This window comes from Berghia stephanieae, chromosome 6 (assembly GCF_034508935.2).
Source record: "Berghia stephanieae isolate SIO BIC M18660-M18661 chromosome 6, UCSD_Bste_1.3, whole genome shotgun sequence".
Lineage (NCBI taxonomy): Eukaryota > Metazoa > Mollusca > Gastropoda > Nudibranchia > Aeolidiidae > Berghia > Berghia stephanieae.
Genome location: NC_088365.1, coordinates 41,735,980 through 41,750,979, shown reverse-complemented (window position 1 = coordinate 41,750,979; position 15,000 = coordinate 41,735,980). Strand labels below are relative to the sequence as shown.

The following is a 15,000-nucleotide window of genomic DNA, read 5'->3' as shown; positions in this document are numbered from 1 at the left end:
TTAACATTTCATATTTATGTCGCGCCAAAAGTTGTCGGCCGCCCCCACCTCCCATAATTTGTCACTGGTCGTCATCGCCTCTTGTGTGTGCGGGAAAGGTCGTGCCTTTCATTTCATTATTTGAAAAATAAATGAACAAGAATGGTGTGTTTTTATTAGGTAGGTAGATAATAATAATATTTAGCAGGTTCCACACCCAGACACACACGGATTGCCCGGACACGATGATAACGATGCCGACGACAATGGATGACGATGATGATGATGATGATGATGATGATGATGATTATCGTGTTTCTGTTTAAAAAATGAAATACTTTAGCAGGTTCCACCCCCACCCCCCACACGGATAGACCGGACCCGAAGATGATGATTGTGGTTTTGCTGGCTGTTACGGCTGTGATGAGGATGATGATAATGATGATGATGATGATGATGACGATGGCGCAGATGGTGATTATTTGTTCGGTCGCTCAGTGGTACGGTGTCTCTTGTCACAAAATCAATCCTTGTCAATGGCCGGATGAGTGACAGTGATTGTTGAAAATTGTGATCCAGACGTTAAGTCCGTGTGTCAGGCACTTGACTCAGGTGTGAATGTATTCTTATCTTATAAGCAATGACGGGTATTGTAAAGAGCTTTAATACAAAAAGACTCCAAACAGCGATCGGTACCTACTGTACGAAATGGATGTATGGTCGATATGGCGTGCCGGAGGAATAAATTAAATAAAATATTGTGAAGTTCATTGAGCATGGTAAATCCTTGGAAATGCGCTTTGAACTAATACACCTGCTAGACAACTCCGATTCCAATATAAACGACTGATTAATATTCCCATATATAAACTATAGTTAGCTGAAAATCTTTCTTTGTCGGGACTCCAAAAGTATGGAACGAATTAGACAAAGAAATCAAAGGGTCTTTTAGGAGCACTGATTGATTTTAGATTGATTATTACATTGAAATGTGTTGATATTTATTTTATCCATTATTATTAGGGTGGTGGTGGTGGTGGTGATGATGATGATCCCGCTGATATGATGGTGATGATAAATAAATTAAACATAATTCCCTTTATTCATCCCATAGGGGAGATTCGTCTTTCGGGTCTATTCTAAGGGAAGACTGGAATAACCCAAGCGATAGCCGCAGTGCAGCGCCGCAAATTTAGTTAGGGCAAGGTGACTTGCTCAAGACCACTCAGCGGCGGGTGATCGAACTCGGTACCTTTCGGGTGCCAACCAAAGACCGTACCGCTGCCCCTGATGATGATGATGATGATGATGATGATGATGATGATGATGATGATGATGATGATGATGGGAACTAACAAAGAATACACAGGCATCTAAAATTGAAACATTCCATATTCAAAGCTAATGTTTTACTTTAAAAAATTGAGCTTTACAATATCCACTAAATGTGATCAAAGCGCTTTGTAAAGGGGTCCCCGGTCAACAGCAACATTTAATATGTAGGACGGGACATGCCGCCTGTTAGGCGATATTACAATTTTTCAGACAAAGACAACGCTGTTAACGGCCAGGTACTCATTTTACACCTGAGTACGGTGAGAGAATGTGAGTAAAGAGCCTTGTCCAAAGACTCAACTATGCACCGAGCGCGAGGCTCGAACCCAGGACTTTCCGATCCCAAAGCGGGTGTCATACCACTAGACCATTATAATGCACGAGAGCCATGGTCGACTAGAGTACTACCTATAGTTACGTCATGACTAGACCACATAGCCGCACTACTGTAGGAGTGTTCATTGATAGAGGGATGCGTGTGTGTCATAGAAATAGCCTTAGTGTGTGTATGTGTGTGTATGTGTGTGTGTGTGTGTGTGTGTGTGATAGTCAAACTTTAGTAGGTTTAATGAAGTCTTGTCACACACGCGTGATACACCTATACGAATTTCCCTGCCACTGCCACCCAGACACACTAACATCTGACAAGGAGTGAGGGCTGTGGAAGAACCACAGACTACCGTGTGCAAACATTGGCGATTGGTATCGGATGGCAAACTGTGATCGTTTGAATTTGAAATGATTCGAAACACTCGTTACCCCTCCGCTCGCTCGAATCCTGATCGTCTCAAGCTCGTCTCACGTGTCAAGATCGTCTCAAGCTCACAACCCGCTTGATCGTTTTACGATCGAGTGATCGTTTTACTAACTCGCTCTTCCGGCATTGAGATCGAGCACTGACTCGTGGCTTGGCGCTCGATCGTCGATCGAGTAAAAGCGATCAAATACTAGTGCTGGGTCGAGTTTGAAACGATCAAATCCGAGCGGGTTTTCGATCGAGTCCTCTAAAATCGAGTCGGTTTCGGGCGGGTTTCGAGTCAGTGACGTCATCGAGCAGTGATTCGTTTGAAAAAAAAAAACACGAGCAACTCGTTTGCCACAGGAAACTTCACATACCCCTCCCTCTCTTATGTCTGTGGCTGGCTTGACTGCAGCTGGTTATGATGGGGGCTGCCAGATGGCCAAGTTCAAAATTGGTTACTAAGAAACGCTTTTCTATTATTATTCATTAAAAAAAAAATCTTTTATTTAAAAAAAATGAAAAGATAAGTTTATCCAACTGTAGTCGATTGTTTTGTTAATCAAAACAAATGAGTTTTTCAAGGGAGTCAGAATGCTTGTGGTGTTGGGCTATTTGGGGTCTATTTGACTACTTGGGCAAGAAGAAATCTGGCTGTCTGGCAGCCTTGATTATGATCGTTCGTCGCATCACACACACATACACACACACACACACACACACACACACACACACACGCCATCAAACAGTTGTTGATGGTGAAGGGTTGAGACCCCCCCCCCCCCCCCTCCCACCACCATCATCCCGCTGTCACCTTAACATTTCATATTTATGTCGCGCCAAAAGTTGTCGGCCGCCCCCACCTCCCATAATTTGTCACTGGTCGTCATCGCCTCTTGTGTGTGCGGGAAAGGTCGTGCCTTTCATTTCATTATTTGAAAAATAAATGAACAAGAATGGTGTGTTTTTATTAGGTAGGTAGATAATAATAATATTTAGCAGGTTCCACACCCAGACACACACGGATTGCCCGGACACGATGATAACGATGCCGACGACAATGGATGACGATGATGATGATGATGATGATGATGATTATCGTGTTTCTGTTTAAAAAATGAAATACTTTAGCAGGTTCCACCCCCACCCCCCACACGGATAGACCGGACCCGAAGATGATGATTGTGGTTTTGCTGGCTGTTACGGCTGTGATGAGGATGATGATAATGATGATGATGATGATGATGACGATGGCGCAGATGGTGATTATTTGTTCGGTCGCTCAGTGGTACGGTGTCTCTTGTCACAAAATCAATCCTTGTCAATGGCCGGATGAGTGACAGTGATTGTTGAAAATTGTGATCCAGACGTTAAGTCCGTGTGTCAGGCACTTGACTCAGGTGTGAATGTATTCTTATCTTATAAGCAATGACGGGTATTGTAAAGAGCTTTAATACAAAAAGACTCCAAACAGCGATCGGTACCTACTGTACGAATGGATGTATGGTCGATATGGCGTGCCGGAGGAATAAATTAAATAAAATATTGTGAAGTTCATTGAGCATGGTAAATCCTTGGAAATGCGCTTTGAACTAATACACCTGCTAGACAACTCCGATTCCAATATAAACGACTGATTAATATTCCCATATATAAACTATAGTTAGCTGAAAATCTTTCTTTGTCGGGACTCCAAAAGTATGGAACGAATTAGACAAAGAAATCAAAGGTCTTTTAGGAGCACTGATTGATTTTAGATTGATTATTACATTGAAATGTGTTGATATTTATTTTATCCATTATTATTAGGGTGGTGGTGGTGGTGGTGATGATGATGATCCCGCTGATATGATGGTGATGATAAATAAATTAAACATAATTCCCTTTATTCATCCCATAGGGGAGATTCGTCTTTCGGGTCTATTCTAAGGGAAGACTGGAATAACCCAAGCGATAGCCGCAGTGCAGCGCCGCAAATTTAGTTAGGGCAAGGTGACTTGCTCAAGACCACTCAGCGGCGGGTGATCGAACTCGGTACCTTTCGGGTGCCAACCAAAGACCGTACCGCTGCCCCGATGATGATGATGATGATGATGATGAGATGATGATGATGATGATGATGATGATGATGATGATGGGAACTAACAAAGAATACACAGGCATCTAAAATTGAAACATTCCATATTCAAAGCTAATGTTTTACTTTAAAAAATTGAGCTTTACAATATCCACTAAATGTGATCAAAGCGCTTTGTAAAGGGGTCCCCGGTCAACAGCAACATTTAATATGTAGGACGGGACATGCCGCCTGTTAGGCGATATTACAATTTTTCAGACAAAGACAACGCTGTTAACGGCCAGGTACTCATTTTACACCTGAGTACGGTGAGAGAATGTGAGTAAAGAGCCTTGTCCAAAGACTCAACTATGCACCGAGCGCGAGGCTCGAACCCAGGACTTTCCGATCCCAAAGCGGGTGTCATACCACTAGACCATTATAATGCACGAGAGCCATGGTCGACTAGAGTACTACCTATAGTTACGTCATGACTAGACCACATAGCCGCACTACTGTAGGAGTGTTCATTGATAGAGGGATGCGTGTGTGTCATAGAAATAGCCTTAGTGTGTGTGTGTGTGTATGTGTGTGTGTGTGTGTGTGATAGTCAAACTTTAGTAGGTTTAATGAAGTCTTGTCACACACGCGTGATACACCTATACGAATTTCCCTGCCACTGCCACCCAGACACACTAACATCTGACAAGGAGTGAGGGCTGTGGAAGAACCACAGACTACCGTGTGCAAACATTGGCGATTGGTATCGGATGGCAAACTGTGATCGTTTGAATTTGAAATGATTCGAAACACTCGTTACCCCTCCGCTCGCTCGAATCCTGATCGTCTCAAGCTCGTCTCACGTGTCAAGATCGTCTCAAGCTCACAACCCGCTTGATCGTTTTACGATCGAGTGATCGTTTTACTAACTCGCTCTTCCGGCATTGAGATCGAGCACTGACTCGTGGCTTGGCGCTCGGTCGTCGATCGAGTAAAAGCGATCAAATAACCCAACACTATCAAATAACCCAACACTAACATTCAGATTCTCAGATCAGGGTTGCCAGTTTGGCATTTTAAATGCCAGATTCCAAAAATCTGGCATTTTTGAAAACCGTTTGGCATTAGAAAAATCATTTGGCATTTGGCATTTTCATTTGGCATTTTCTTTTCTTGTATATTATACTTCAAATGACACCTTTTCTCAACCGTGGTGTAGTGGTTTAGCACTCCACTTAGTAGTCAGTAGGTAAAAAATTACCCCAACAGGAAATTAAGTATAATTCAAAAAAAAAAAAAAAAAAAAAAGAAAAGAAAACACGCAAGCCACCAGGATATGATAGTAAATTGTCTATCAAAAGTGAGTAGTTTTCTTAGTGGGGATGGGAGTCAACAGACTTTGGCATTTTTTGGAGTGTTTTGGCATTTTTTGAGTCTTCCACTGGCATTTTGTTGAAAAATAATCTGGCAACCCTGGTTATTATGTACATTCAGATTCTCAGATGCTATTCTGGAACAAGCGCCCGCGACACGACGAATTCGCTATTGCATGGTTGATTTCATTTTTAAGAACAAATTTCTTGTACCAGAGCGGGGTGGATTATTAATAAAACATTTAGACGGTGCATGGCAACTCGTCTAAACCCCGAATTAATTCAAAAGTTAGACCTTGTCAAAGTTCCAGCCAGCAGTCATATGACCAGTGATTGTGGCGAAGTCTAAAAAGTTGGAATGTTGTGCAAGTGCTCGTCGTTATCCTCTTCTTAATGACCTATTGCCTGCCATTGATCACACTTCGCACGCTTTGGTGTCATTTTTCATTTCTTCAGTTGAAAGTGATTTTTAGATCAAATGATCATTTAAATGCACTCAACAATCAGATATATAAAGCCATTTGCCGTACAGTCATTTGTTCGGGCGTGTGTACGTCTATCAAAAAGAGAATACTTCGTCAACGTAGGTAGACGTAAGAAGTGCCAGACGTCTATCTAGATAGATAATATTAATAAGTTACCAGAGCGTGAAGCACACATAATAAGAATTTTAGACAAATAAACGAGTCAAGAACGTAAAGTGATGATGACAGCAATTTTATTCTTTTCGTCATAGGAGTGGATCTGGAGCATGAGAATGGAGGAAAACAATCGGGATTTCATAAATATTTTCTTTTTCGGCGGGGGACTTGCATAGATAGCTTTTCTCTTACTCTCTCTTACTTACTTTTCTGATAATTGAAAATTAATTCAAAATGCTTCAACTCTTAGAGAGAGGGTCAATAGACACGCTGTGGGAAATATTTAAAGTTTTGGAATAATTCAGAGATAAGTAAAGGAATCCGAGATGGAATCGTCTGTAGATATAAGTGATGTTGTTGGCAATGGTTCCAGTCCATCGTCAAAAGCATATCTCTCAGAGAATGAGGTAAGGAACTCTTTATATCTCTCTGACCCTTTCCCCTCCCCCCTCACTGTTTATTTATTTATTTATTTATTTATTTTTTTTTTTTGCTTTTGGATTTTTTATCAGAAATCTCATTCAAATTAGATGTAAAAGTAGGCAGTTTAATGAGCAGCAGCAGTGGGAGTACAAAACTAAGGGACAGAGATCTATCCAGGTGAGGTTTTTCCCTGTCCCTGTCCATCCAGCAGTAAGTGGGTGGTTGGGTCCGTAAGATGTGGTGGAAAGTACTTTGGAGGGGAATTTTATCTGCGTCCACCACTCTGAAAAATAAGGGATTTTTGAGATGGCTTGTAAAAAAGTTGGGCATTGCAATTTGTCTCAAGGCTGTTCACCTGAAATCATACTTTCCACGGTCTCCTTCCACTGTTGCTTCCTTTCTGTCCACCAGAGACTGAATTAGTCGTATCAACTATATCCTGAAATTGGGTCTTTACAACTTTTCCAACCTGTAATGTGTGTAAAATTTCCATTTACCTAGTGGAATGGAGTGATGCACACTCTTAACCAGCAACCTGTTCAGAACTTGGGAGGAAAGGCATTGCAGTAATTGCAGACTTTCTTGATTTATGAAGTTAATTCCTTCCAGTTTGCCTTTACAAAATTCCAGTTGCAGAGTGGGAGAGACTTGCATCCTTGGGATTATCATCCCAACTGTGACAAGTACCGTATTATCATCACTACCACTATTACACCACCACATCATCATTACTACTGCCACCACTACCACCACATCATCATCATTTGTACCTTTACTACAACCACTACCACCACATCATCTTCACCACTTCGTTTACAACTACAACCATCACCACATATTCATCATTGCAACCACCACCGCATCATCAACTCTACACAGCTACAACTGCTAGCACTTCATCATCATATTGAATTAATTAATTTATAATATACTGACTTTGATTTTATTAATATTATTTATGAATAATAATTTTATCAATTGTTACTTTTATCACTTGTATCCTTTTCATCTCTATCGTCATCATCATCATTATGACTACTACAACCGCCACCACATCATCACAATTACTATCACTACTACCACCAGCAATAAACCATCAATCCTAACCACTACCACAATACAATCATCCCTTGTTCTTTTTTCTTTTTTTCTCTTTTCTCTCTTTTTAAAATCTTTTTTATTTGATTTGTACTTATTTGTTTTTTCTGATATACCATATATTATATTGATGATAGCATTGAAAACAGTGGTTTTGTTGTGGATCATGGGTGTCACATATAATACTATGCTCCCTCTGTCCATCCTTAAAGTTTGGGCGCTTTGTGGCCTCAGCTTGGTGGATCCATTTTTCCCTCTGAAACCATGATTTTCACCTCCCACCTATGATGTACGGAGTTGTCTACCCACCTCGTTGCAGGCTCGGTAGCCCTGCTCGTGGTGATGGCTATTAAATCTGCCAGACAGATTGAAGGATGGCTAACCCTGTAATTGGTGGTGTATTCCAAGTCACTTTTGGCAGTTTTTATTTATATATATATATGTTATGCAAATACAACCCGCCTTCCTCCATGGAAATACTATTCACCCTGTTGCCTTCCTTCATGCTTTCAATGTTCCTTACCTTCATAAGATCTTTAACATGAATGCTAACTCCTCCTTTGAGCCTTGAAGTGTCCCTTCGATGGACCACCATGTAGCCTGGGATCTGGAATTCAGAAGATTTTTCTCCCAAGTAAAGCTGGGTATCATGTAATAAGAACATGTCGTTACTATGGACAGTCGGTTGTTTTGAAAAAAGCTCATTTTTTGGCTTGACAGTTCAGTTTGTTTCTGTCTTTGGATAAATATTTTAATTCACAATGAGATACATGTATTTACTATTTGTAAGTGTTTGTTTCATATATAGAATTTCTCTTACTGAGATGAACTTCGGCTACATAAGCCTTATGGCTCTTTAGGACCACTTCTTGGAATAGCTAATTCAAAATTTTAATGCAAGCTGTTGTGTTTGAGTGACCTAAATCAGGCTAATATTAATATGATTGCTGATTTTGGTTTAATTAGACTGAAATTACCACATGTATGAATCAGTGGTATTGTTGTATACAAAAAATGTTTACTGTTTACAGGGTGGGGAGCGGGTGGTTGGATGGGAGCATCACCCTTGAATCATATACCTATGATGTTCGCATGGGTGTACGATCCGATAGTGATGTCGTTTCTTCTTCTCTTTACTAGCCTATCCTGCTTCTTTGGTTTGTGATTGTTTTTTTGACAGGGGATATTTATTTTTCTGTAAATCTTCTGCCTGTTTGTTCTTGGTTATTTATAATTTAGCTTATGATATCTTTAGGTTATGATTTTGATTTACATTTATACTATTTTTGTTAGATTGCTTGTTTTTTTGTTTCAGCGGTCTCTCATATAACCTCAATTGTGTTGGAAGAGACCTAAAGCAACAAACAAAAAAAAAAAAAAAACAGAGTGGGGGTCAGTCGCCACCTGTGTTGTTTCATCAGCTAGGATTCTAATTATACTTCAGATTAATATTTATATTAGTGAATGCAGATAGATAATCATGATTGTGATCTGTTCTGGAAGACACCATTGGCTTACTGATTGCTCTCTCTACAAAATCAGCCGTTTTTGGAAATCTGTTGTTGGATATGATTGTACAAAGAAATCATAGTTTGTTACTCCCTTCGTTCAAGACAATGTAATGTAATAGTGTAGTGATGATGTGGATATGACACTTGGACAATCGTATTGTTATTGGTGATTGGTTGACAACATTTGAGGATTTTGTCCAGGTACTTACTGGTACTCAGCAACTCGTACTAAAGGAGACATGCTGGAGTTCAGATAATGAAATTATAATTGGTTATTCCCTTTGTTGAAGACAACGTTGTCATAGTAGCAATAGTAGTAGTAGTAGTAGTCGTTGTAATAGTAGTAGCAGTGGTAGTTGGACAATCGTGTTGGTTATTGATGACATTTGGACAATATTATGGTTTCTGGTAATCTTTCACTTCTTTGAAATTGTGTTCAACCATTGAGCTGAACAACATGTTAGAGCGAGTGCCTTTGTGTTCCTGTGGTGTATCACTCACCTTTGGACTGGTAGATCTCTAGTTTGAGTCCAGCTCTGGGCGGTGCAAAGTTGAATCCTTGGAAGCACCATTACAGGAGATGCCCATCCACTTGGACATATAATTTAAAAAAGAATGTCTATGACACTGGCACTGGCATGTATGTTTCTTTTTGATTGTCAAAATATTTCTTGAGTGACACTATTCTGGCAGAAAATTGCCTCTATTTGACCATATTCTTTCTGAATCCATACTGCTCATCATCCACCTCTGTGTCAATCATCTTCCTATTTCTATTATAATGGTTCGAAAGTCAATACTTTTTGTTTGTTTGTGAGAGGAGTGAAATGGACTTTGCAAAGTCATCTGCACTATTGTAGGTGTTATTAAAATGTTCTGGCAGTTATTTTGTTGGGTTTTTATTTTTTTTTATTTTTTAAATTTTTTATTTATTTTTTTTTTTGTCGTAAATGAGTCGAGTATCTTAGCATTTTTGTTGTAATTTCATGTCTTCCTTCAAAGTTTCGATCTTAGATTTTTAAAACAAGCATTCTCTACCTCAACTATTTTCATTAGTCAAACAGTTCACCCATGTACTGACTCCATATGTTTTGTAAATCCTTTGTTTCTAATAACAATTTACCATCTTTATCTTTTATCTTTTCATCAAACGTTTTACCCAATATTTGTTTTATACTTTTCTTGAAAATATTCCATAAAATTTAAGGTCAATCTGTCCATTTTTATGCTTAACTGTTCTTGAATTTCTGATTGTAGTTAATCCTATCAGTTGCAAGCTGTAACTCTATATTTGTTGTGTGAACCATCTGTTGATAAGATTTGACTGATGTCCAGTTTCACTTCTCTTTGTGACTTTGCAACAATTTTTAGTTTTGATATTTAATTTTGGGTTGCGGGCATCGTAATCAGAAATTGTCCATCCCTGGATATTTTTGGTGTGTCGTCACAGTACATATTGTGAATGCAAACACATTTTTTGTCAGCATCACTCACAAATTACAAAATGAACGAAGAATATCATTAATATGGTGCCGGCCTCAACTTCAACAACGTTCTTGTGGTCCAAATCTTATGGCATCAGATGATCTACATATAACTTGAGAGCATCGCAGTGTCATGCCATCTAATTTTCATAAACAAAGTGCTTCAGTCTCGAAGGAAAGCTTTTTGATTTGTCTTAAATTGAAATGTGAAATGGAATTGACTTCAGACTATTAAAATCTATATGTTAAAAAAAGAAGAACCCATATTAATTTTAATCTGTAGCTGATAACTCATAGAAAAATTAATAAAATTAAAATGAAATGTATATGTATGTAATATATATGAAATGTATATCTAAAGTCACAGTTTCCTTCATTTATTTGTTGTTCGTTTTTAAAAATACCATTTCCAGATGGATGTTTTGGCTGTCATCACATTGTTTACTGGGGGTTTGAGGTAAGTTTACTGGACTGAATTGGTGTTTTTGTTAGTTTTGTTTTTGTTGGTTATTTTATATCTGTCCTAGTAGCTTTTGTCACCCTATCAGCACTTTGTGTTTTTCTTTGTTGTGTGTTGGGGGGGGGGGGGGGGGGGGGGGGGGGGGTAATAAATATGTATGTTATATGGAAGAACGTTGAATGTAGGTTGTCGAGCTTTAATTGTGAGTAAACTGGATTTCATGAGTATTCATAATTGACCATGGATCACATAAATAAAAGTAATGCATAAAATATGATATTTAATCATATAGATTTTTGGATTGATCATGGAAGCCTGAGTGGCATCGCCGTGATAGTCTTCTTTTGAGACAGCAGCTACTTAGGTCTGTGGTTATATTCAGCAAAGTAATGGCAGAAAATAGTTTGTTATGAGATTACACTCCACTATCGTTAAAGGGTTGAATTATGGTGTCTTTAAATAATTTCTCTCATTGTTTCTACAAATGTACTCATTAAGTTTAAGACTGCAGGGGATTAATATTGAGGGGAAAATTACTCTTTTTAGATCTTGGACAGACAAGTTAGCGATTTTGACTATTTAGTAGGCTGGTTACAATATTGGTTATGACAATCACTTTATGGACAAGCCACTTGTGACTTGTATCAATCGGAATTTACTGATTAATGGGAGGTTCTGTCAATCCGTTTTTAAAATTGATCCACACAGAATTGAATGTATTAATATACGGATAATATGATAATGTTTGTCACAATACAAAAAGATGTGATTTATTTTGTGTCACTATCATGTCATGTAAGGCATTGAAAGGATATATTAGCCTAGTTAGCCTTTTAAAAGATAGATAAGGTCATCGTCTGTCTGTTATGTAGTTATATTTGTTGGTTTAAATGATGTAATGATATGTAAACATCTGATTGTATTCCTATTTATGGAGTACATACATACATACATACATACATACATACATACATACATACATACATACATACATACATACATACATACATACACACACATACATACACACACATACATACACACACATACATACATACACACATACATACATACATACATACATACATACATACATACATACATACATACATACATACATACATACATACATACACACACATACATACATACACACACATACATACACACAAATACATACACACACATAAATACATACATACATACACACATACATACATACATACATACATACATACATACATAGATACATACACACATACATACATACATACATACATACATACATACATACATACATACACACATACACACATACATACATACATACATACATACATACATACATACATACATACATACATACATACATACATACATGCATACATGCTGGGTATTTGTCCATGAGTCAATAACTACATATCTACCATACATGCCATAAACAAGATATCACTCAATGACACATGACAGTTCACTGATATCATCGAATTTGTTGGCCTGTTGGTTTTGCAAAATTTGGCATTGTTAAACTCATAAGTTCGTTTGGGGATGGGTTAAGTAGCCTCGTATTTTTTGTTTTTGTTGTTTAAAATAATGTTGTATAGACGTCTATATTTTCTTTTTCTTTTTGGAGATTCCTATGGTCATTAGCGCCTCCCCCCACTCCTTCCCATTTACCAAATTATCTTTATCTCGATCATTTCTGTTATTGTTGTTAATAATTTATCAGTAGGTTTATTTATTTAATGTATTTATTTTCTTAAGAAAACACACACATACACACACACACACACACACACACACACACACACACACAGAGAGAGAGAGAGAGAGAGAGAGAGAGAGAGAGAGAGGCGTTAACGATACTTATTTATTTTATCAGTTAACAGTGTGTAAATATACACATAAAACTTTAATGCATCTTCCGAGGAACATAATAGGTGTATGTTTGTCGTTTCAAATCTCACAATGAATGATTTTGTAATGGTTTATTCTTTTCAGAAAAAAATATTTGCGGGTGGTTGGATGGGAGCATCACCCTTGAATCATATACCTATGATGTTCGCATGGGTGTATGATCCGATAGTGATGTCGTTTCTTCTTCTCGTTACTAGCCTATCCTGCTTCTTTGGTTTGTGATTGTATTTTTGACAGGGGATTTTTTTTTTCTGTAAATCTTCTGTCTGTTTGTTCTTGGTTATTTATAATTTAGCTTATGATATCTTTAGGTTATGATTTTGATTTACATTTGTACTATTTTTGTTAGATTGCTTGTTTTTTTGTTTCAGCGGTCTCTCATATAATCTCAATTGTGTTGGAAGAGACCTAAAGCAACAACAACAAAAAATAAATTAAAGAAAAAAAATATTTTTAGTAGTAGTAGAGTCGCTTTGATATTTCGATTTTTTTCACGGTAGAATAATCATTACGTCAACTTTTTGGATGGTTAGTAAATATGTCTTTGCAATCACACTGTACGTATCGTATCTATACCATCGACCTGTTGCAAAACGCCTTTTTTATTTTCATTTAGGCCATAAATATGAATTACTTCATATATCGTCGATCTATTAAGATGACCACTCTCTCCCCAAAACGTCTTATACCTTGGATCCCCCCCCCCCCCCCAAGTCTCGGGGTTGACACTTATTTTTGGCGTGTTCGTATATTATATTGATACTTCTTTGAGTCAAAGTTAAAGTTTTGTTGCAAACATTTTTTTATAATGTGTTTTATCAATGCGCAGAATCTTTATATTACCGACATTTCTGTTATATGTCATGCGTGACCGATTTGGCTATAATACAACATGAAACCAAGTTCACTGTAGTAAATCTTATCAATCAAAGGAGGTAAATAAATTAGTTCGGGTCTGTGCTGTTATGATCCAGATGTAAAGCACACTCATACAAATATACACATACAGAGACAGAGGGAGAGGGGAGTGTGTGTGTGTGTGTGGGGGGGGGGGGGGGGGGGGGGGGGGGGGACGATTAAGAGTAATTCAGATCCAGTGAAAACTTTTTTATTTAATTTAGCAATGACTATGAAAATTTTTGTTTTCTATTTTTGTAGGAAATATTACTCTCAAATCAAAGCCATATCTCCACTGAGTAAAAATCTTTTTGAATTTTGGAAATCCATTAATATATAACAAAGTTATGCAGTTTCAAAGGTGTCATTTATTTGGATGACTCACAAAGAGAAAAAAATACGGAAAATATGGGACGCTTTTTCTGCGTTTTATTCTGGTTTGTGGCTGTATCTCGCTTAATACGTGAATAAGATATTAAAACTTGGCAATTTTATGGCAAAATTATCAGAAAATCTGATGAAGACATCAAAAAAGTTCTAACTTGTATAGTTTTAGAGCTGTATGGCTATGGTCAACTATAATTTTGTTTTAAAATATACATAATATTGATCATTTGGAACTTTTCTAAAGTGTAATTTTGTGCCTACAACCCATACAAATGACACGAAAATTCCTGCTAAATTATTATCAATCAGTCCCGTGAGACCATGGCTTATGTTATTTCTAGTATTTATTTGAGAGAGAGAGAGAGAGAGAGAGAGAGAGAAGAGGAGAGAGAGAGAGAGAGAGAGAGAGAGAGAGAGAGAGAGAGAGAGAGAGAGAGAGAGTTAATCAACTATCCCTGCCTATGACATAACAATGAAATGAAACAATGCTTTAATTTTTTAAAAAGCGCCGAGGATTTGTGTTTTCAGTCGTCGCGCAAAAGTGTGCCAGATGGCCACGTGTGTGGCCAAATATATAATTTTGCTTCTTTTATTAAATTTTATTCATCTATTTTTGTCTCAGTGTCATTTCTCCTAGTCTATTCAATTTTCTGTTTGTTAAAATTTAGTTCATTTTAAGTGGGCCCGTCTTAATAGTGAA

The 15,000-nt window shown here is 37.7% G+C and overlaps 1 protein-coding gene across 11 annotated transcripts in view; it reads left to right on the top strand.

Annotated features, from left to right (window-relative positions):
- The first annotated feature begins 5,590 nt into the window (after nt 1–5,590).
- Nucleotides 5,591–15,000, top strand: part of LOC144975038 (transmembrane protein 116-like) — a 54,095-nt gene continuing 44,685 nt past the window's right edge. For all 11 annotated transcript variants that reach the window (XR_013645855.1, XR_013645856.1, XR_013645857.1 and 8 more), the window contains exons 1-2: nt 5,591–6,530; nt 11,053–11,096. Coding sequence is in view for 7 of the 11 variants with exons in the window: in XM_078918703.1 (XP_078774829.1) it covers nt 6,450–6,530; nt 11,053–11,096 (125 nt within the window). In the remaining 4 variants the exon portion in view is untranslated. The remainder of the gene's footprint in view (nt 6,531–11,052; nt 11,097–15,000) is intronic.